This window comes from Triturus cristatus, chromosome 5_1 (genome assembly GCF_964204655.1).
Source record: "Triturus cristatus chromosome 5_1, aTriCri1.1, whole genome shotgun sequence".
NCBI lineage: Eukaryota > Metazoa > Chordata > Amphibia > Caudata > Salamandridae > Triturus > Triturus cristatus.
Window position 1 is genome coordinate 578,656,312 of NC_140587.1, and position 24,555 is coordinate 578,680,866.

The window sequence follows — 24,555 nt, forward strand, 5'->3', positions numbered from 1 at the left end:
TATGCATGTTATTCATAACATAGGCATTCCTGTAATAGATTACTGCATGATTCCATGTCACCAATGGGGAAATGCTCCCATCTTGCTTCAAGATGGAAGAGGACTACAATTGAAGGCACTTCCTGTTATGTCATTTCCTGGGTTGTCACCAATTGTATGTAAATGAGAGAGGCCTCTGTGGTATCCTGCATGCCCAGTGTGGAATCTGGAACACTGTATGCGTGGTCCAGATTCCACAGAAGGTCAGTTGGCTCAGGCTTGATGAGACGACTTTATCTTGATCTCCTGACTTTAATAAATCAAAGAAACCAACAGCTGCTGATTGTATTTATTGAGGAGGATTCTTCACTGGCGACGATAAGGGAAACAATACGGAAGATTTCAAGCCTGAAGCCCTGCATTGTATGCAGATCGTGAGGCGGTTGACATTCGTGAGTTTTACTTTTCTTTCATTATTCGACCACTAGATGGCCTCGTAAGCACAAAGAGGGTGCTGAAACTCCCAGCATTGTGCTATTCATGGTGAGAGTTTAAACAATTTAAGTTGAAATTGTGTTGTTGACTGTGCCTCGCGTGTGTGCCGTGACTCGCGCCCAAGAACCGAATTACCAGCACTTTAACAGGCGCGTGCTGTGTCTTGTGCTCAAGCGCTTATTCAACTATTCTTCACGCGTACACTGGCTCACGCTCTGGAACCCTGCTGGCATGTTATCACGCACTGATGCAAATCAATCAGCTTTATGACGCCACTCCTGACGGCAATAGATTTGCATATTGCCTAGCGTTTACATCACAATCAGGGTTGCTTAGCACCCTGCTTTCTGTCTGCTGCAGCTCCAGTCTTTGCTGACACACACAGCTTTATTAATTTAAAACGACGTGTGTTACTAAATAGTCAAGCCTACGTTGATACACACAATAAAAGTATTGAATCATTTGTGTGTAAATATTATATCATCTTTTGGAGTATAATTCATCATTGACACACACAGCACAATAAAATGTTACTTATCTCAATTGAATAATTACAGTTTGTGGTTAAGTAATTAAAAAAAAAAAAACATTTTGTTGGAGCACTCTCACATTATTTTACGAACATGGAAGGTTTTAACGCTCCGCCCCCATTCTTAGCTTCTCTAGGAGAACCTCCATTGGAGTGGAAACAATGGAAAGAAGGCTTTGAAGTTTATATTGAAGCGATTGGAGGCGACGATTATACTGACAAACGCAAATTCGCTATTTTAAAACATTGTTTAGGGGCTGAAGGAAGACAAGTATTAAGTCATTTACCTCCCATACCTACAGATAATTCCAGTGACAACGACATTGACGTGTATGAAAATGCCATTAAGCAACTTGACAAACAGTATGTAAAAAAAAATGAACGAAGTTGTTGCTCATCACAAGTTTCTAAGTAGACAACAGTTAACTAATTAACCTATTGATACTTTTGTGAAAGACTTAAGAATTTTGGCTGCCAAATGCAACTACGATACATTTCATGATCAGATGGTACACAATGTTGCTGATAGTAAGTTACAAGAAAAGTTACTTTCTGCAGATGATCTTACTCTTCCCAAAGCCCTTGATATTGCTCATCGATTTGAGGATATGAAGTTAGGCATGAAAGAACTGTCAGACAAGAAAAATAGTACATCTGAAGTACATCTTGTAAAAAAAAGTTGTTGAGGATAATACCAACAAACCATCTTCTTCTAGACATAAGTTTGAAAAAAAAAGAGTATGTTTGCTTCAGATGTGGATTTTCAGGACATTTAGCTTCAGCAATAAGTCAAGTATGTAGATATTGCAAGTCTAAAGGACATTATGCCAGGATGTGTAGAAATAGGAACAAATTTAGAAATAAGAACTCAGAAGTCAGGAATTCTAAATTGGACTATGTTAAAGAAATTGACAATGACATTGATGAATCAGAATATTTACTAGCAGTGTATGAAATTAATGATAGGGGCAAAGATGCACCATTTTGTATGCTACAAATAGGTAATAAGGAAGTAAAAGTTATGGCTGATTCTGGTGCAAGACACACTTTGATTGGTGAAGAGTGGTTAAAAGAGTTTCCTGATAAATGTTTATTTCCCCAGACATCAAATTAGTAGGATATGGCAAGAAACCAATTGAGGTTTTGGGTTATTTTAATTCTGACCTTAGCTTTAAAGGTAAAACTACAGCTTCTAAAGTTTACGCAGCTAAAGAGGGATCTTGTCTTTTAGGTTGGCCACAGCAACGAGATCTGATGATAACTTTAGATCCAAATCATCCGGATCAAGTATTGGGTTATTCTGATTTGATTGCTCAAGTTAGTAATAGTCCCAATACGGAATGGGAGAAAATGTTTCCCAAGGTATTTTCCCCTCAGTTGGGATCATTAAAGAAATTTGTACACAAAATCATATTAAAACAAAATTCCATTCCCAAAGTTCATAAAGTCAGAAATATTCTGTTTCTATTGAGAGATGCTGTTAAGAAAGAATTAGAGAGATTATGTCAAATAGATGTTATTGAGGAAATAGAATCTTCTGAGTGGCTTTCTCCTGTTGTTGTTGTGCACAAGCCCAATGGAAAAGTTAGGTTATGTGTGGACTTAAGAGATCTGAATGCCAATGTATGGGTTGACAGACATCCACTACCAAACATTGGAGAGATGTTTGCTAAACTCAAAGACTCCACAATATTTTCTACCTTAGATTTATCAAATGCATACCATCAGATTGCATTACATGAAGACAGCAAACAGTTTACGTCCTTTATTACATCAGAAGGTGCTTTTAGGTATAAAAGAATGCCTTTTGGGCTAATTTCAGCTTCCTCCGTATTTCAGAGGGTTATGCATAAATTGTTGAAACATATGAATAATGTCTTGTATTTTCAGGACAATATTTTAGTCTTTGGAAAGGATGCACAAGAACACAGAGATTCTACACAAAGTTTTGTCTATTCTACAAGACAATGGTTTAACCTTAACTAAGGATAAATTTAAATTTGGACTAAACTCTATTGATTATTTAGGTCATTCCATCAGTAAGAATGGTATTTCTCCAAAACGGAATCTAGTGAAGGCTATTGAAGAAGCTCCCGAACCTCAAAATAAGGATCAGTTGAGGTATTTTCTAGGTTTGGCTGAGTACTACGCTAAATGTATTCCTTCTTTTGCAGACAAAACAGTGCATATGAGGAATTTAATGTAAAAGCACCAAACGTTTATGTGGGATTTAAGATGTTCTGAAGTTTTTTCTTTTCTAAAAAAATATATATCCTTGGCACCTGCCTTGTCCCCATTTGATACTTCGTGTGAATCTGTTATTATTTCCAATGCAAGCAATGTTGGCATTGGTGCAGTACTTATGCAAAATCAAAAAGGGCATCTTGTTATCATTGCATTTGCATCAAGGCCACTAAGAAGTGCTGAACAAAAGTACTCCACACTTGAAAAAGAAACTCTTGCTTGTTGGTGGGGCATTGAATATCTTCGTAAATGTGTGTACGGTACGATGTTTAAAGTCAGAACTGATCATCGTCCTCTGGTGGATTTATTTACCAGTAAAGGATATGGGAAAGCAACGGCTAGAATTGCCAGATGGCAATATAAATTACAAGAATTTCACTTCAAAGTAGAATATATTCTGGGAGTAAAAAATGTACTGGCTGACTGTTTGTCAAGATTACCTGTTGAGGATGACAATGCTATTATTGACGATGGTGATGGTGAAAAAGTGATATCTATAAGTGAAGTATCTAATGGATGCATAAAAGATGATCAATGGAGATTGTCGTGCAATAACGATGAAGATATTAACAAAGTCATGTCCTTTGTTAGATCTAACTGGCCCAAGAAAGCTGAGTTGTCTCAAAGTCTCTTACCTTTTTTTCAGGTGGCACAAGAATTGTCCATTCAGAATGACATTTTAACGAGGGGTTTACAGTTAGTGGTACCTCGTCATTTCAGAGAAATTGTTTTAGATATGGCTCATGAAGGACATCCTGGTATGACCAGTATGAAGAGGAGAATTAGAAGCGAATTCTGGTGGCCTTCTGTTGATAGATGCATTGAGAGGAAAGTTAGATCTTGCATTGAATGCAATATTAGTGATAAATCACAAAAAACTTTGGTTTACCATCATGCACCTGTTTCAAGACCTACACAAGTGTGGGAATGTGTGTCATTAGATATTGCTGGACCAATGAGTTTAGGTCATAATCCTGTGTATGCTATTGTCTTGATTGACCAATTATCTCAGTGGCCTGAGGTTAAATTAGTTTCACAAGTTACTTCTAAAATTGTTATTCAGTTTTTGAATGAAGTATTTGAGAAAGAAGGTTTTCCTGAATGTATAATAACTGATAATGGTGTACAATTAACTTCTGTGGAAATGAGGTCATTCCTTGAGAGTCATGGTATCACACATCGGTCTTCTGTGTATTATCCTCAGAGCAATGGATTGTAGAGAGATGGATAAGAGTGTTGAAAGAAAGATTACAACTTGCCATTAGCAATGGGAAGAATTGCCATGATGCCATGAATAAGTTACATTGGAATTATAGGAACAAACCCAGAAATATAGGTGACATTTCTCCCTTTGACAAAATGAGAGGTAGGAAGAGTTTATGTAATCTGAGTCGGAGATGGATGAGGGATTTGATGTACAAAGGTAATGAAATTGGAAAACCTGATGTAGATCGGTATTTTGGTATGGTTAAATATTCTGACAATGTTTCAAACAAAGTTTCCTCTTGTCCCGTGCAAGTTAATGATTGGGTGCGTGTGAAAAAAGGGGGAATTGTGAGGTCAGGTGAATCTCGGTTTTCTGCTCCCATGAAGGTTGTGAGGGTTGGAAGACAAGTGGTGGAGTTGACGGATGGTAATGTTTGGAGTTTTTCAAAAGTTGTGAAAGTTCCTAAGGGGTTTTCTTCCAATGATGTTAACAGTGGTGTTCATCCATTACAAGACCAAAAAGTCTCACGTGAAAATATGAACTAGCGAAAAGGTAATCATTATTCTCCCAGTTTTGGAAGAAGCCATGTTAATGTGAGACGAAGACATGCACCTATATGGTGTAAAGATTATGATATGAATGTATAATGATTTCATGATATACTATTTTTGTATATTATTATTTTTTAATTTTATTTTCTCTTTTGATTTTTCTTGTTCAATCCTCTTTTGTTGTTAGATAATTTTAGCTCATGTTCAAAATGCTATTAACGTTAAACTGCATTTGGTGTTTATAAAATCTTTCAAATGTTTTGTGAAGATGGGAGATGTGTGGTATCCTGCATGCCCAGTGTGGAATCTGGAACACTGTATGCGTGGTCCAGATTCCACAGAAGGTCAGTTGGCTCAGGCTTGATGAGACGACTTTATCTTGATCTCCCGATTTTAATAAATCAAAGAAACCAACAGCTGCTGATTGTATTTATTGAGGAGGATTCAAAATTTGCGAACATACGTGACAAGAATTTTCAATTCTATTAAGGACAAGGAGGCGAGGATTATGCTTTCTCATTTCTTTATTAGAAATGCTCAGCAGCCAATTAGAAACACAGTAGATAAAAGAAAAACTACAGTACCCATGAACACCAGGGTATCACGTGACCAACCATAGAGACCATAGTATAAAAGGTCATGTAGAAAGTATCACATCCTCTTTCTTTGGTGAGGAAAAACAGTTCAAGTTAAAACAGGAAGTCCAAGAAAAACGTTGAACATCAGGGATAGAAAGACCATCAGCAGCAGCAGAAGTCCACTTCGAAGAACACAGGACTCGGCAGCAGTAGCTCATCGGAAACGGAAGAGCATCGAAAACCGGATAAGCCAGAAGGAACAGCAACACCGCTACTTCGGGTCAGAACCTGAAAAGAGACATACAGCCGTAATACACACCCAGTATATAGAATGAAGTCATAAATAGGGGGGGGTAGAGAAATAGTGAATTGCATTAAACATAAGTCATATGCAAAAACACAACAATATAAATGCATAACATGTGCAAAAAACAATAATCACGGGTGGGATAATCCTCGCCTCCTTGTCCTTAATAGAATTCAAATGTCTTGTCACGTATGTTCGCAAATTTTGAATTCTATGTCAGGACAGGAGGCTCCGATTATGCTTGTTCAAAGCTGATCCACCACCACAGAAGCAATATGATCAATTGTTTTGTAATAAAATGTTTTGAACACTGAATCAGAAGACCAATCTGCGGCCTTCATGATGTCAACTAAAGTAACACCCATGGAGAATGCCTTCGAAGCCATAGCCCCACGTGCCAAATGAGCACCAAGAATGGAAACATCAATGCCAGCTTCAGACATGAGCCATCTAACCCAGCGAGCCAAAGTAGCTGGGGTAACAGGGCGAAAAGGCTTCTGTAAAGCAATCAACAGTTGACCATGCATATCTGAACGTAAAGGAGCAGTACATACCTCATAATCCTTGACACATTGAACAACACAAAGGTTGGGATGATTAGGAAAAGAAGGATAGGTAATCGTGGAAGTATTTGTTTTGGTACGTTTGGAAAGACGAAAAGTGACACCCTCAGGTGTAAAACTGCGACCTGCCAAGTCCAAAGCACGAACATCAGACACCCGTTTGCAAGAAACAAGGCATAACAACATGGTCAGTTTGACTGACAGTTGCTTACGGGAAAGCAAAGAATTGGAAGGCCAGGTGTCCAAAAACTTCAAAACGATGAATACATCCCATAAAGACACGTACTTAGGACCAAGGGGTTTCGCCAGACGAATACCCTTAAGCAATTTGGCAATCAAAGGATGTTCACCCGCAGGTTTACCATCAATATGAACATGAGCCGCCGAAATGGCAGAACAAAAGTTGTTGACAGTGCAATAAGCCAAACCGGAGGAAGCAAGAGAGGCTAGAAAATTAATGATCAAAGAGACATCCGCTGAAGAGGGATCAGCCTCCTGTTGAACACACCAGTCACACCATCGCTTCCAGGACCCTCTGTATCGTTTAGGAGTATTGGGAGACCAGGCGTCACTGATAAATTTGGAAGCGTCATGTGAAAGGCCTGGGACCGACCAGCGATCCCCGAGATTCGCCACGCTAGCAGAAGGAGATTGCCTGATAGAATCAGGGGATGCGGATTGCCGAGAGGGTCCAGCAAAAGATTCCACTTCTGGGGAAGAAGGAGCGGCACTGCACAACACATCTCCAGGAGAACCGGGAACCACGCCTGAGCCCTCGGAATTAGGTCTGCCTGATAACGTTTTGTGCAAGCCAAGACCCTGGGAATCATCATGAACGGGGGTAAGGCATCGCACAGAACCGACGGCCAAGTCTGTAGAAACGCATCCGTGGCCAGGGCCTTCGGATCCGGCCTCCAGCTGAATAAGAGAGGAAGTGGAGTGTTCAGGCGAGAGGCGAACAGGTCTAAGTGGCACTGACCCCAGATCCGGAGGAGAGAGCGGAAAATGCGGGGATGAAGCCGCCAATCGCTGAAGTCCCGAAGGTGGCGTGAATTCCAGTCCGCAATCTGATTGTGGCGACCGGGAAGATATTCGGCAATAACAGTGATCTTCTGTTGCAGACAAAAGTGCCAAAAATCTTTGGCGATCTCCGCCAATATCCTGGATTTTGTTCCCCCTAACTTGTTGACATACCGGACCGCCGAAATATTGTCCATGCGGAGAAGAATGCAACAATTGGATTGAAGAGGAGAGAAAAACCGGATCGCAAATGATCCCGCCAGGAGTTCCAGGCAATTTATATGGAGAGACAACTCCTGGGAGGACCAACGACCCCCGTCGAGTTGGGACCGCACCGGGCTCCCCAACCCCACAGGCTGGCATCGGACTCTATCACGAGATCCGGAGATGAACCGAACAGGGCTCGCCCATTCCAAGCATCCAAGTGGTCTAACCACCATTGCATCTCCGTCCTCGCTTCCTCTGAAAGAGGAATTAGATCGGAATAACGAAGGCCTTTCTGGAGATGACGGATCTTCAAACGTTGAAGTGACCTGTAATGCAATGGACCCGGGAAAATCGCCTGAATGGAGGACGCCAACAGACCGACAACTCGTGCTAACGATCTCAGTGACACAGTCTGTCTGGAAATAACCGAATTCAACTCCCTCTTGATGTACCGAATCTTTTGATTGGGTAAGAGAAGTTGACATGAAAGAGAATTGACCTGGAAGCCCAGAAAATCTATCACCTGCGATGGAATCAAGACTGACTTCTGAGGGTTTACCAGAAACCCCAGAGATTGCAAGAGGTCGATAGACCACTCCAGATGTGTCAAGACCTTGAGGGGACAGTCTGCCAAAATGAGAATGTCGTCTAGATATATTATTAACCGAACACCCGAGGGCACAAACATTCCACGACGGGCCTCAGAAGTTTCGTGAAGCACCAAGGTGCTGACGAAAGGCCGAACGGGAGAACTTTGTACTCGTACCAATTTCCCTGCCAATGGAATTATAGGAATCGCCGATGTGGCTCGAAGATGGGAATAGACAAGTACGCATCTTTGAGATCTAGGCGAACCATCCCATCTCCCTCGCGAAGAAGATCACGCAACAGATGAATTCCCTCCATCTTGAAGTGTCTGTACATAACACCTCCGTTGAATTCCTTCAGATTGAGAACTAGGCGAGAGCCGCCCCCTTTCTTCTGCACCAGAAAAACCGTGCTGATGAACCCCTGGGGATGGTGAACAGTTTGAATGATTGCCCCCTTTGTCAGGAGAGAATCGATTTCTGCAGAAATAAACTCCTGGTCTTGAAGAGAGAAATACAGAGGAGAGGGAGGGTTTGATGTTGGGGCTGATAAAACTCTATTTTGTAACCCTGAACGGTTTGCAGCACCCAAGCATCTTTGGAGATTAAATGCCAATTGTGCAGAAAAAATCGTATTCGGCCCTCCAGAACCACATTGGAAGCCGGAATCAAGCTCACCTGAAGTATTGGAATCCTGGTAGCCACCTTGGTTTCCGCCGGAACGTCCCTTTCTATATTGTCCTCTCCCTTTGCGAGAGGGATAGAACTAGGAACGGGTGCTGTAGCCTGAATCCTGACCACCGCCTCTTTGGGACTGGAATCCCCTCTGGGAGTTGTGAGAGCCACGGCCGAACGAGCGTCCCCGATGTCGTCCGGCCCTGGCAAAAACCGGTCGAAACGCATGCCGCAGCAAAGCTTGAGCCTTATCAAGGCTGCTGAAAGTTGCCACAAACTTCGTCAGTTCTTTCAAAAAGGGATGTCTGAACAACAGCCCCTGAGCTAAAGGGCCGGACTCGGATGAGGAGAGCTCCGCCAGTTTGGGATCCAATTTAAGGAGAATAGAACGGCGTCGCTCACTGGAAATTGCACAGTTGGCATTACCCAACTGGCAAATAGCCCTCTGAGACCACTCAATACGTTCATCAAGGTCAACAAGGGCCGAAGATTCTTTGGCTAAAAACCCGAGGTCTAAAATCTTCGTGAGAGGCCCTACCAAATCCAGCAACTTGTCCTGGCAGGAACGCCAGGATCTGTCAAGACCCTTTTTGGGGTCTTTGGCATATTTTTTGAGATAGGAAACCATCGTGGGATCAATCTCTGGAGTATCCACTAAGTGGTCTGCGAGATCCGGACGCGGACATTCGGACCGAAGGCGGGTCCTGACATCCTTCTCAAAGGGTTGTCGAATATGAGCTTGAACATACTCCGCCACAGCAGGGGATGGAAGCCATGAAGAAGAAAGTGGATGAAAAATGTCCTAAGGCTCGAAAGTTAATACAGGAGGATGTGAAGGAGCATCCACATAATGCTCCGTACGCGACTTCTTACGCGGCGGAGGAACATCAGTGGAAGCTGAGGAATGCGTACCATCAGTGTCCGTGACATTGCTGGTGGATGCCGAAGCGCCCCCCCCCCCGAGGCCAATTTGGAAGACTTATCAGAGGCTGAAGTTTTGGTCACTATCTTAAAGTCCGACCTATGAGGATTAATAGGAGACTTAGAAGACGCACGTGTGGAAGGCAACCAGCCCTGTTATTTGGCGTAATGAGTCAAATGGCGTTTCAAGGGATTGATAGCACAAGCAAGTGCCTTAATAACTGAGTGTTGCACAGCCTGGTCCAAAGCCTCGACCAAATCATGCTCCGAAAAGCCAGAGGCGTCATCCTCATAATAATAGTCATCTTCATCCAAATACTCATTCATAGTGACACAAAGTGTTACAATAATGCCCACAAGATGACAAAATTCTGTAATGCCAAAGGCACATTGCAGGGGGAGTGAACAACCCCTCAGCAAGCCAACAGTACAGGAAAAAACCTGCACACACTGTTAATAATTAAATGTGGAGGAAGGGCTTGCTGAAAAATAAACACTCTAGGCAGAGCCTATGCTTTGTTGTACAGCCCAATGCAATTTTCTAAGCAAAAGGCGTCAATGGGGCAGAAAACGCGAGGCTGTGGGCAGTTGTTGAGGAGAAACAACCTTCATAGGGGAAATCTCCGTGAAACACGGAAGAAAAGCCTCAAAATGGCCGCCGCGCATTCGCGGTAACGGCCGCCTCCGTAAACATAAAGAGGAGGTCGCGCACAGCGCGCGAGTCCTCCAGCCCCAGTCTCCCGCTCCACCAGAATGATTTTAAAGGCGGGCGCAAAGCGCCCGAGCACCGGGGGGGGGGTGGGGGTGAGACACACTTCCCCGCCACACGCACAACAGAACCGGCGAAACCGCCGAAAACGAAAGCCGATAGCCAACCTGCAGAGCGCGCGGAAGTCTAAGCAAGCGCTAACAAGACATTCAGCAGTAACTACAAAGCATCAAGTAAGTAATATGAAAGAAGCACTTAATTGGCTGCGGAGCAGCAAAGAAAGAGGATGTGATACTTTCTACATGACCTTTTATACTATGGTCTCTATGGTTGGTCACGTGATACCCTGGTGTTCATGGGTACTGTAGTTTTTCTTTTATCTACTGTGTTTCTAATTGGCTGCTGAGCATTTCTAATAAAGAAATGAGAAAGCATAATCGGAGCCTCCTGTCCTGTCATACAATTCTTCAGCCTCCCACATACTCTTGATGCCCAGGGTCTAATACATTCTAGAAACGTTCCTGCGGATGAGACCGTTACTAATAATTATTGTCAGGTGCGTTACTTCAGTCTGATGAACTAAAGTGTACCAGGGCAACATTTACCAGCATTCGCCTTCCTTCTGAATATGCAGGAGTGGCATGAATGTGCTAGGGTGACCTGAATTTTAAAACCAAAACTGGGACTTTTCACAAAAACAGAAGATGGGCTACAATTTTACTTCAACCGAGCGTATAGAATAACAGTGCTACTTAGCAGAGAATTACAGCAGAGGCAGTAAGAACATAAAATTGAATTTTTAAAGCCAGTAGCGTGCCTGTTAATTACATTGCTTTCTTATAACAGCTGCTAACGATCCCTGCTTTGGAAAAAACATAACAAGGCACCTCCCATCGTTTTCAGTCGACCATTTCTAAAACCGGGGTGAGATTTCCCGAAATCTGTAGGGACAACTGGTGAAAATCCGGAACGCCTGGTCATCCTAGCATGTGCTTTGATGTTAAACAGAAACCAAGGACTGGAGTACCACGTCTTTGCTTACATTGAATCATCTATTAACCTTATTCGTGAGTCAAGCATGAAGTTTATTTGTGCTGAACATAAAAGTGTTTCATTGGTATGTGTGTTCTTCTGCTATCCCATCTTAATTTGTAACTGGACATAGAGTTTAGTGGCAGTAATGCTTGTGAAAAGAAAACGTGATCCCATACCCCATCAGTACTTCGTTCGCCTGATAAAGACATATTTATCCTCGAGAACAAATGTTCGGCTTAAATAAACAGAACTAGTAACGCTGACTTGATCCCTGGTTAAATAAAACGGGACATTAAATGCTTCAACATTTTTTTTATCAGTCTTTCGCTGTCGCTTTGTAGTCTAACGAACGGTGTTTTCTTATATAACATTTATTATCCAAATTCACTTACATTGCTATTAATTGTGGATTGCTCATAAAATGCAAGGATCGGGTTTCCCCGAGTCACCTCTCCCTAATACGCAGCTTCGCTTACACCACTTCCGGGTGGTAGGAGGAGTCAAGTCACTACAGAAAGAAACGGCGCTGAAAACTTGTTTGTGTAGCTACAGTACTAAGAGAGTCCCAGAACTACGCCTCGAAACTACCGGGAATGAGAGCGACAAAAATACTTGTGACGTCACTTCCTCTAGTTCTTCCGATTGATGGGTTATCTGACCCGGATGCAGAATTGCAGCAACGCAATAAGGTCCACCACAGCCGGGCCTCCGCGTACCGAGAGCCTCCTTCACCCTACATTATCGGCCTCGACGCCTGCAGTTCCGTGCACGTGTGCGTCTCGGCGCTAGCACTTACAACGGAGTGCAGCTCGTGACGCCGTAGGCAGCCGATCTGCGAGGGCGTCCCTCCCTGGTTGCTGTGTACGTCATAATTGTGCGCCGGGGCGGCAGCAGCTTCTTCCGCCTCTCCTTCCTTCCCATTTGGGCCCGCGGCGCCGATCAGCCCATACGTCTTGTGAGAGAGAAGTGCGTATTTCGCTGCATGGAACGGAGAAACTAGACTGCGGTGGACAATGCCGGGTGCCTGGCAACGCACCGCGTCGCTTTTGTAAAGAACCCCCCCTCTCCCTCCTTTCGGCTGCTGCGCACGTACTAGCAGCCAGGGTACGGGCGACGCTTGCGCAGCACAAGCAGGCATCGGCCTACGACAGCAGGGGGGAGAAGGTGAACGCGGATACCACCAAAAGCCGTCGTGACTGGAGAACAGGGACTTTTCAGTCCTGTCACTTGGAGGCTGTAGGTCGATTGGAATATGTTTGGACTACCGCTGCCCTGTTTCCTGTGAAGGCGTGTGATCGAAAAAGACACCACATAGCTCACCCATTGGAAGTCCACCTTGGAACACTACATTCTTTGTCGGCAAGTACTAATGGCCTCTGTGACTTTAAACGGATCTCACGCATGTAAAATAATTGTTTTCCTGTAAAAAAAACAAAAGAAAACAGGAACTTAGTCCAGCACTGTGAACACTCCAGTGGTTTCGAAAACATCGCGGCACCTGCAAAAGTAAAACTACATCGCCGAAACACATTACAGAAAGTTCAGAATGGCGGTGAATAGAAGTCAGAATCCGCATGGCCTAAAGCAGATTGGCCTCGATCAGATCTGGGATGACCTACGGGCTGGTATCCAGCAGGTGTACACTAGGCAAAGTATGGCCCGCTCTAGATACATGGAACTCTACACCCACGTGTACAACTACTGTACCAGTGTACACCAGTCTAATCAAGCCAGAGGAACTGGAGTACCACCTTCCAAGTCTAAAAAAGGCCAGACACCTGGAGGAGCGCAGTTTGTGGGCCTGGAATTGTATAAACGGTTAAAGGAGTTTCTGAAGAACTATTTGACAAATCTTCTGGAGGATGGAGAAGACCTGATGGGTGAAAGTGTGTTGAAATTTTACACACAGCAGTGGGAAGACTACCGTTTTTCAAGCAAAGTGCTGAATGGAATTTGTGCCTACCTCAACAGACACTGGGTTCGCCGTGAGTGTGATGAAGGACGAAAAGGAATATATGAAATCTATTCACTTGCTTTAGTGACTTGGAGAGACAGTTTGTTCAGGCCTTTAAACGAGCGGGTAACAAATGCTGTCTTGAAACTGATTGAAAAGGAAAGAAATGGTGAAACCATCAACACAAGGCTGATAAGTGGAGTTGTACAGTCCTATGTGGAACTTGGACTGAACGAAGATGACGCATTTGCAAAGGGTCCCACGTTAACAGTCTATAAGGAATCATTTGAGTCACAGTTTTGGGCGGACACAGAAAGGTTTTACACGAGGGAAAGCACTGAATTCTTGCAGCAGAACCCAGTCACCGAATATATGAAAAAGGCAGAGGCTCGTCTTTTAGAGGAACAGCGCAGAGTACAGGTGTACCTCCACGAGAGTACACAGGATGAACTGGCGCGAAAATGTGAGCAGGTTCTCATTGAAAAGCACCTGGACATTTTTCACACAGAATTTCAGCATCTGTTAGATGCAGACAAAAATGAAGATTTGGGACGCATGTATAATCTTGTATCTCGCATCCAAGATGGACTTGGAGAGCTAAAGAAACTCTTGGAAACGCATATTCATAATCAGGGTCTGGCTGCCATTGAGAAATGCGGTGAAGCTGCTCAAAACGATCCAAAAATGTATGTACAAACTGTGTTGGATGTTCACAAGAAGTACAATGCACTTGTTATGTCTGCTTTCAACAATGATGCTGGCTTTGTGGCAGCACTAGATAAAGCCTGTGGTCGGTTTATAAATAATAATGCAGTTACGAAAATGGCACAGTCCTCCAGTAAGTCCCCAGAACTGTTGGCACGGTACTGTGACTCCTTGTTGAAGAAGAGCTCCAAAAATCCTGAAGAGGCAGAACTTGAGGATACCCTAAATCAAGTGATGGTAGTCTTTAAATACATTGAAGATAAAGATGTGTTTCAGAAATTTTATGCGAAAATGCTAGCTAAGAGGCTGGTCCATCAAAACAGCGCTAGTGATGATGCAGAAGCAAGCATGATCTCTAAATTGAAGCAAGCATGTGGTTTTGAGTACACATCGAAACTTCAAAGAATGTTCCAAGACATTGGTGTGAGCAAGGACTTGAATGAACAGTTCAAAAAGCATCTGACCAATTCCGAGCCATTGGACTTGGATTTCAGCATTCAGGTTCTTAGCTCTGGGTCATGGCCTTTTCAACAGTCATGTACATTCGCTCTTCCATCTGAGCTGGAACGCAGTTATCAGAGATTCACTGCTTTTTATGCCAGCCGTCACAGTGGGAGGAAGCTAACTTGGTTGTATCAACTATCCAAAGGTGAACTGGTGACTAATTGTTTTAAAAATAGGTATACGTTACAGGCATCTACATTCCAAATGGCAATACTACTGCAGTACAACACAGAAGATGCATACACTGTACAGCAGCTGACTGACAGCACACAGATAAAATTGGATATTTTGGTTCAGGTTCTGCAAATATTATTGAAGTCTAAGTTAGTGGTTTTGGAAGATGAAAATGCGAATGTTGATGATGTGGATTTAAAGCCTGACACTTCAATAAAGCTCTACCTTGGATATAAAAACAAGAAATTAAGGGTTAATATCAATGTACCAATGAAAACTGAGCAAAAGCAGGAGCAGGAAACTACCCACAAAAATATAGAGGAAGACCGGAAACTTCTTATCCAGGCTGCCATTGTGAGAATAATGAAAATGAGAAAGGTCCTAAAACACCAACAATTGCTTGGAGAAGTTCTGACCCAGCTCTCTTCTAGATTCAAACCTCGAGTTCCTGTAATTAAGAAATGCATTGATATTTTAATTGAGAAGGAATATTTGGAGCGTGTTGATGGTGAAAAGGACACTTACAGTTACTTGGCTTAATTCCTTTAGTAATTGCCTGAGTGCTAACTTGTGTCATGCTCCGCTTCTAGTTACAGTATGTGATGGCAAGAATGAAAACAGACCTTTAAAGCAGCCAACCAGCTGTCCCTTGGACCTCTCTTTAAACACCTCAGACTAGGACTCCCATCAGTCCGTCTCAGGTTTGCTTTGGAACTGCTCAGGATTGATTATTTTCTTAAATGGAAATGTGGGCGCCATTTAAAGGAGGAGTCTCTCCCTCTCAAATAATACAGAAATTCTCATAAACTTGCACAGTGTTTTGACAATATTTAATTTCCAGTCTGTGGCGTTGGGGAAATTGCCACTTGGTCACCGCCATTGGTTCCTCCTGAAACCACAATTCAATCTTTTGAAGTGGTCACAGGAGGTTTGGGCATTGCACACTGCTGCTCCCCAGCCCCTTTTTTATAGAAGCAGGCCAACAGAGTAGTTTGCAATGATGTTCTGCTTCCCCAGAAGGAAGTGCGTATGTACCCAGTGGTGGTTGCCAGCTAATCGCTGCAAGGATAAGTTTGAGCTCCAGTTCCCTTTCTTAGTAACATACCCATTCCAGGTTACCTGAGGTCCAGGAAGGTCCATATATATATTGGAGGGCAAGATTTCCCCTTTAAGAAAATAAATCACTTGTTATGTTACTGCCTTGGTGCTTCTAAATCCTAGCATTGGCTGCAATTTAACGGGTATCTGCACAAGTGGTCTCAGTGATGGCAGCACTCTGAGAGCAAGTCTGAATGGGCGTGTAATCTGCATTGAATTTTCACACCAATTTATTTTGATTAAAGTCCTTGAAGGTCTGTTTGCTCGTGTATGGTTTGGAAATTGTTTTTTTCCTCATGGGAGTGTCCCCATGCCCCCCAAATGAATTTTGTCAGTTGTAGTATCAAACCAGCCTTTTTTTTTTTTTTAATTTACAAAATTGCACTTAGACTCCACTGTCCATTATCGGCTGGTAGTCCATACTCTAGTCACGGTGTTGCCTTTCCTGCTGAATGTAATATTTGTTATCTGCTGAGTTGGCTCGTTCAGTAGCTCAATCCTGACTGGTACTTGGATGACTCCTAATTTTGCTATTGCTCTCTCGTCTTAATAGTTAATATCCACCAACATTTTGTAAATGAGGTAGCAACATTTCCCTGCCAAGCCCCATTCTTTAGAGGGAAACTTCCATTATGGGGAAACCATGTTTTCCATCCCCGGTGCCTATAACTTATCCTGGCCCCTTCCTATTAATTGTCCTTTCTTCCTAAGTAGGTAAACTTACCGTTTGAAGATTTTGGTCAGGGACGTGCCCTCTACTTAGCAGACATGACCCTTGTCCAAGCGGCCATGTTCACTAATAAAGGAGCCCTCGTTCCCAACCAGATTTTGCTGCTCGGCTGCAGTAAAGCTATACCCATCCAGCACAGAAGTATCTTACTATTAAGTGATGGGATGAGATATGCGACTCCACCTTGTCTTTCCCCATACCCCATGGTGACCGTGATTTGTGTCTGTCACCCTTTCTAAGGTTAGCTGGTCCTCTTCAGCATTTAAGCCGATTAAATTGCCATGGTGGTTGAACAGATGGACGCATTTGTGGTGTTTTTTTTCTTTTTCTTCGTAGCATGCAAATTCTATGGGAACATACTGTTTGCCACTGCCCACATAAATAGCATTTTGCAAGTGTGACTCTTTCTCATTGTAATTATAACTGAAATATTATTTTATGCCAATGGACGGACCCACCTTAGCATTCTTTCTTGAGTTTCATTACTGTACAATTAAATGCACCACGCATTGTTTGAGTTAATCTATGGGTCTGGTCTCTTGAAACCAAATTGCCAGACATTACAGTGAATGACATCCAGTGCCTCTGGCCATATCCCAAGAAAGTATGACCATGGCTGTTTGTATTTGTAAACTTAATTCATATTTGTTGTTGATACCGATATAGGCTTGGATTGCCATATTTTTTTTCTCCAACTAAGTATGCCCAGTGTAAGCCTGTTTGTGAACATTTTTAGTGGTTGGTGGTCATTGGGTTATTGCTAGCCGTGTCAACATCCAACAGAGACTTAGATATAAAAAAAATTGCAATTGTAATGTGGGAGCCATCAGCACTCTCACAACATTTGCTAAAACAGTTAAGACACCTGGGCGTGATTGGTTTGTATGACACAGCCATGAGAATGAGCGGGGGCGGCTTTGCAAATATGCCTCGGCAAAGGCAGATGTTGCCTAGAATCTTTTTTCCGATGTATAATCAAACTTGTGTCTTCTGCATGGCTTTGTTTTTACTGCTGTTCAGGCAACCACTCTGTTGCCCCGTTGCAACCCCCACTAACCTAGAACATGAGGAGACAAATACTCTGAAGGGTCGAATTATTTGGACAATTCTCGTATTTTGCCAGAACGTCATTACTCCATCTCATGCGCTTTATGCAATCATTATTTAATGTACCAGGCTCATCTTTGGTCAGGCCTAGCTAGTAAGAGGTGGTGGAAGTTTTATGACAGTGTGCTCCTTGCCTATGGTAAAAATGTTGTGAAATGCAGTCGATAGAGACACACGAGCATTTTTTATCACTGCCCACACTACTGGTTTAAGAGCCCAGCTCAGGGATAAGGACATCTGAACTAGTGTTGCATTGTAGACCTTGCTATAATGCCATGGCAATGATTGATCTAAAATTGTTTAACTAATGAGCGTTTGTTCAACATTTCCATCACATATGTTTTTGTTTTATCGTTTACTCATTGAAAAGCATTCATGGGCAGTTCATGCAACAAGCAAGTGTGATAGAGTGGCTGTTTGAGGGAGTTGGATAAACAGTTTTTTTTCCCTTTTCAAAAAAGTGATCCTGCTTTATAAATCATTTGGATTTTGAGGGCCTGTGAACATGGTCTTATTTGTTAAAGTAAGGTGTGGCTATGTAATGTGTAAAAACACATTTTTAACAAAGACATGTTCGAACAACAAAAGTGAAACGTTGCTGTATTGCTATTTTTTTAACTGTTGTTTTGTAATGGTGAAAATTTAATAAATGATGATGATCACATAGCCCCTGTCTAAATGCAGTTTGGCCTTGGAAATGACGCATTGGTGGCAATGCCATCCTCCATGAACTAATTTCTTCAGTCTCAAAGATCGCTTTTCCAGCAGGTGTCGAGGCAGAGCAACTCTTGGCGGATTTTACTCTTTCAGGTGACGAGACTCTTGGGGAGGGTTCATTACAGGGAGATGAAAGTAATTGGATCTCGGTGCTCCAGTCCAGATGTGTATCATAAAAGCTATATTGTTGAAAGTGGACACACTTATTAGAAACTTCAGAACATCTGTAGGGAGAGACTCCTCTGACAGAAGACTATCAAATAAACACATCAACATTTCTGGCGTCATGAGTGAATTTTCTTTTATGGAGACCATTACGAGGTGCCATTTACTGGTTCCACTTTTTTAAATGCATATTAAAAGTTACTACGTCCCATCTGTTTGTTTGTCTGAAATGAAGCGTACAGTGTTTTTCAGTTGTTATTTCAAGGTGCTTGGTAATGTTTTGTGTTTGTTGCGCTGACAATAGGTGACTTCATTTTTTTCTCCACGTTTGCTCCACATACTTTAGTGTCCATATAGCTATTTTTCACAGTGCCCTCCTGTCCCCACATTTTGCAACGAAGCAGTTGCATTTTTATCGTGATGTTACTGACTATTTGGTTTTCACAGTTCTGCGATGGTCTTTGAGCCATTGTCATAATTCGTTGTTGGATCCCTGCCTGACCACAACTATCTGCCAGCCGCAGTTCCCAAGTCACTTAGTATTTTCCTCTTCCTTCCTGTGATAGACTTCAGTTTACAGATAATTTTTTTTTTGTTTAACTTTTTTTATTTTTTGAAAAGCTCAAAAGACAGTACAATAGCAGATGTGAATGCAAGCACTTCAGGGATACATTTACATTGGTTAAGAAGACAGATGTCGGGGTGGGACGGAATACAACATACAGACAAGGGGGAAGCCACATCACCAGAGCACCACTTTTTAATCAGCTGAGGCATCTTCAGCTTCTACAGGGCCAACCATCGCTCCCCTGTAAGATCGCCACGGAGTGCACACCACCATATATATATATATATTCACTGAAAAAACCATAGGTTTCACACATGTTATAGTTAGCGGAAATTTTACTGATAAAAAAACAATGAAATTCCCCCGTTATAGTTAGTGCAGGCAACTATAACTCACGCGACCGCAATCCTCTGCTGATGCTAATACTGTATTTATTTGCCCATGTCTTCTTCCATAAATTTTTAGCTATACATATATTACAAATATTTTTTTTTCATAAAGACACATATGTCATCAGCAGAAGATTGCGGTCGCGTGAGTTATAGTTGCCTGCACTAACTATAACGGGGGAATTTCATTGTTTTTTTATCAGTAAAATTTCCGCTAACTATAACATGTGTGAAACCTATGGTTTTTTCAGTGAATTTGCAAGGTTTTTTAAATGCTAATTCCTAACTATAACGTGTGTGAAACCTATGGTTTTTTCAGTGAATTAGTACGGTTTTTTAAATGCTAAGTTACTTTACGCCATTCGTGGCGTGCGCGCCCACTTAACGCAGTTCGTTCTGTGCGCGCACGGTGCGCTTCGCGCACCGTGCGCGCACAGTGAGCACGCGGTGCGCTTCGCGCACCGCGCGCCCACTTTACGCAGTTAGTGCCGTGCACGCACGGTGGGCACGCGGTGCGCTACGCCCACCGCGTGCCCACGTTACGCTAGATGGGCCATGTACGCACGATGCGCTTCGCGCACCGTGCGCACATGGAGGACATATGATGCACTTCGTTTTGAAAGGTAATATTTTAATTTTTAACACCTGTTATAAGCCATGCACTAATGGTGCCCTTCGGGCACCATTTGCACACGGGGTGGGGAGAGTGTGGATAATTGTTTTTTTTTAAATATTTTTTTACCGTACGCGTACGGTAAGCGTAATCGGCGAAATTAGTGAAAAAATAAAAATTCCGTTTTTGGCCTTTGGGGATCTTTGGGGACTCCCTCATCATGGCTAGGTGCTTTGGAGCTGTCCAAACAGCCCCTTTACATGTTTTTGTCCGTGGTTTTTTAATCCACACTCTCAGTGCGAGAGAGAAAATGGCGGCCGCCGCTTCCTGGTTTCGGCCGATTCGAATGTTTACTAAGATCTAAGAGCCAATCAGAATCGCGCTCGCGCACGCCACCGTACGCGTACGGTAAGCGCACCGTAAGCGCACCGTAAGCTGGCTCAGATATATATATTGATTTAAAGGCTATTTTCTCAGAATCTACTGAACAGATTTACACCAAACCTACAAAAGGCACTTCCTTGACCTGAGGACTACCTCTCTGCCAAATTTCTAGTAATTCTGTTCAGCCGTTCGGGCTGTAGCTGTGTCTAAAGGTCCTATGGAAAAATGCATGGGAAAAACGCGTTTTGGGACCCCCCTTTTATCTCAGCCCCCGCTTGACGAATCCCCCCGAGACTTTCAGGGTAGGAGCGGAGCGGAGCGCCCCACCTATTTTGAAAAATTCGCGAGGATTCGTCGACCGGCGCAAAAGTTATTCAAAATAGAATGTTGCGGATTTCCTATGGAAACGTGGTCCTAACTATAACTACCTACTGGCGACCGCCAGTAGGTAATATATATATATATATATATATATTTTTTTTTTTATTCTCCCTGTGCTTTTGTAGACTATTTCCTCGGCCCTCTGGCACCAAACTACATCCTTTTCCCAGTCTGTCACTGAAGGGGGAAGGGACGCCCCCCCATCCCGTAGCAATATTGCGCTTTGCGATCCCCGTTGTTAAGACTAGTCCTATACATGGACCAAGCTGTCTCTCCCTTAATTATCAGTAGATGCCCCTTTGCATCTAGCGGCACGTCAGTACCCGCCACCCTGGCCATAATTGTCGTGACTCTGTGCCAGTACTTCAGTATACAGATCTATGCTTGCCATCTTACACTGCAGTGAGAAGGGTTGGGGAATGAGCAGGGTTGGTCATAACTTGTCAACCACAAATCCTTGAGAGAGGCAGCTCTGGTGCATAAAACTAACACAGTGCATCAGTTGACTCCTAGCTCTTCAAAGACGATGTCTATTAGTAGCACACTATTTCTTTGCTACACTGCTCAGTTTAGAGATTTTCGTGCTTCAAGTGAAGATAGCCAGGTGCTGGTATTCGAGATTGGATTGCCCTAGAAGTCATGGATTGTTGTTTGGAGATGTTGGGAGAGCTTTTTTTTGGCTGAGTTGTTAGGCCTCCAAACATAAAAATGTTACTATACTGCAGGTCTAGTATCTTGAATAATCTCCTTGACTCGTAAACTGGTCTCAAATTGTGTACTCCCAGGCACATATTTTATTTTACAGAGCCGCCTTTTTCTTCATTATCACATTTGAGGGCACCTTCAAATATGTGAGTTCAGCATTTCTCTTGTACAAAAGAACTATTGTTTGAGTAAATAGACAAAGCGTTTGCTCCATGTATAATAAGAATCTGGCCCACATACAGGGTACACATTATCCCTGACTTGCCTGTTAGTACACTAATAGCATTGCTATTAGGTCAGGGACAGGAGTGATTCTCTGTTCTAGTTTAAAAACTCACTTTTAATAAATATATGAAATCATGATGTGGTAGCGCTCTGTCCTTTTCAGACAGTACATTTCCCATTTTAAATGACAAAAAACGTTCCCACTAACCGTTTTACTAGCTAAAACTATATAGGGTATTAGGTTTCAGCAAACCTATTTATCATTTGCACATTACCAAGTGAAGTGTTCGGATTTGTTTTAATCCTCTTAAAATATTTTTTTCATCACACAATTACAAAAAGTGGGCTTTCATAACTACTTAAATAAATTTTGAAATGTTTGTACAGTTCATTTATTAGCTTTGTGAATGTTAGAAAAAAACCTGACACCCTTTCATTTCACACCCATTGTAAAGCACGTCAAATAGTTCACTTTACAAAATCCTGAAACTCCTCAGTCTGAGGAAAAGTAATTGTAAGAAAACATTAAACTCACTTCTGAGCTCTGTCTTGGAACACAAGGGCATCTTTATTGCTCCTTCACTTTCTGAGTGAACAGAACACCTGTTCTTTGTCAGGTCCCCATAACTGGTGAGTAGGCCCTAAATATAGCTCACCCTGATAAAATCTGACTCGTAGCGATTGGGCGAGTAGATTACTCAAGGCCAGGTTGTGCGATTCCAACATCTCGATATAAGCTACAAGAGTGAATGTTACTATATGTGCCTTGAAGGCAGGAAACATGAACAGTTCAACTCTTGTATGTTTTGCAAATTTGATTCTGCTGAAGGGCTGTATTATGGGGCACAGTGAACCTCTGAATAAGCAGATCTATTTGTTAATGGCTAAACCCGTTAGGAAATGATGGGTGCACAGGCTGGATGTTTGGTTTACTGTGATGCAAAATATCCCATATTGGTATGGCAATGAAATGTTCATAATTGTTAGCTGTAATTGTGGCAATTAATTTTCACTTGTGAAGAGTTTTACGCGCTCCCACTATTTCCGATAATTTTACATTATTTTTATACAGTTTAGCACATCTTTATGGCAGAGGGACCACGTTATAGATGCTTTGATTGCTCAGTGGGCTGTAGGCCATGCATTTGAGTTCTAGGATTTCATCGTTTCATCCATCCATGGTCAGTAAAATGAGAGAGAACACCTTATCATATGTGGTTGAATTAGAACACATTCTCAGGCTCTCAGACACTCCAGTTTGTTGTGGGGGCTCTATAATCAGTATTTCTACCAATTAACATGGATTTCTCTGATTGAGAACTCATTTTGTTGATTCTTTGTCGCACTGAAGAGGTACTTGGATTAAGTTTTGAACTGGAGTACTTTTGTCATGTGTAACTGTTTTTTTGTCTTTTCTATTTAAAACGCACACCCTATTAAATAAAACCCATTAACATGTTAATTTGAGCAGTGTACTAATTTGCACATGCGTATTATTACAGTGCAAAGGTCAAATTCCATGTCATTACTGCAGAACTTGGAAATTCGCATGAGAAAGCAGTGCTTTTACTGCCCCATAGAATGCATGTTCTATTTACTTTTATAGTGGAAAGCAACTGTTCATAGTCCGGATGGCCATTCATTGTGTTTAACCTAATGTACGGTACTGACCTCTTATTGTATGGCTTTTGTTAGATACTTTTTATAACTAAAACACACAAGAAAGAAAGCTTGGCATAAACCATATAGTCTGCTCAGCTGGATGTAGTATGCAGTTTATTATCATTTCTGGGGGGGGGGGGGGGAGAAGAGGCATGACCTACTGAATAAATGCACATTTGCATGTGTAGTATATAGACACAGGAAGAAAAAATGAGACACTAACGAATTCAAGATAGAACTGACAGTTTAAAATGGTAATTTGCAAAATATTTTAAACCAACAAACGTAACACTTTAAAAAAAAAAAATCCGATTGGCCGCACTCTGCTAGTCCTACCAGCGTGTTACCCCAAAGAATTGTGGTCCATGAAGTAGCGTCGGCGGGTACGCCTATGCCAAAAGTTTAAAATGAAAATGAGTGTCGCGTTGGCAGTCTACGCGGCAACCCCACACATATACCTACTCCCTGCTGACGAGAGGCAACTACCTCGAAACACGTGTCCATGGATGGCTAACGCGACACTTACTTTCACTTAAAACTTTGGCACAGGCGTATTCGCCGTCGCTACTTCATGGACCACAATTCCTTGGGGTAACACGCTGGTAGGACGAGCAGAGTGCGGCCAATCGGATTTTTGTTTGTATTAAGGCTCCCTTGAGCCGATGGGGCTGACGAGCCCATGGACCAGCACCTGCGCGCCATGAGTGGTACTTTACCTGAGAATACTTTTTTGGCAGTCTACGCGGCAACCCCACACACACACACCTACTCCCTGCTGACGAGAGGCAACTACCTCGAAACACGTTTTTCATTTTAAACTTTTGGCATAGGCGTACCTGCCGACGCTGCTTCATGGACCACAATGCT

General features: G+C 42.6%; 2 protein-coding genes across 4 annotated transcripts in view; both read left to right on the plus strand.

Annotated features, from left to right (window-relative positions):
* The window catches only part of PPP1R42 (protein phosphatase 1 regulatory subunit 42), a 525,575-nt gene that overhangs the window by 136,038 nt on the left and 364,982 nt on the right, over window positions 1–24,555 (plus strand). The window contains exon 1 of one of the 3 annotated variants that reach the window (XM_085605504.1): window positions 11,518–11,639. The exons of the other annotated variants lie outside the window; for them this stretch is intronic. The gene's annotated coding sequence lies outside the window, so the exon portion shown is untranslated. Of the gene's footprint in view, window positions 1–11,517; window positions 11,640–24,555 lie in introns of those variants that run through there. 3 annotated transcript variants of the gene reach the window in all.
* On the plus strand, window positions 12,120–18,874 carry CUL1 (cullin 1). The gene has a single exon (XM_085605501.1). The coding sequence runs from the start codon at window positions 13,154–13,156 to the stop codon at window positions 15,482–15,484; it is 2,331 nt and encodes a 776-aa protein (XP_085461627.1). The 5' UTR covers window positions 12,120–13,153; the 3' UTR covers window positions 15,485–18,874.

Coding starts and splice junctions, on each gene's coding strand:
- CUL1 (XM_085605501.1), top strand. CDS start 13,154: ATGGCGGTGAATAGAAGTCAGAATCCGCATGGCCTAAAGCAGATTGGC.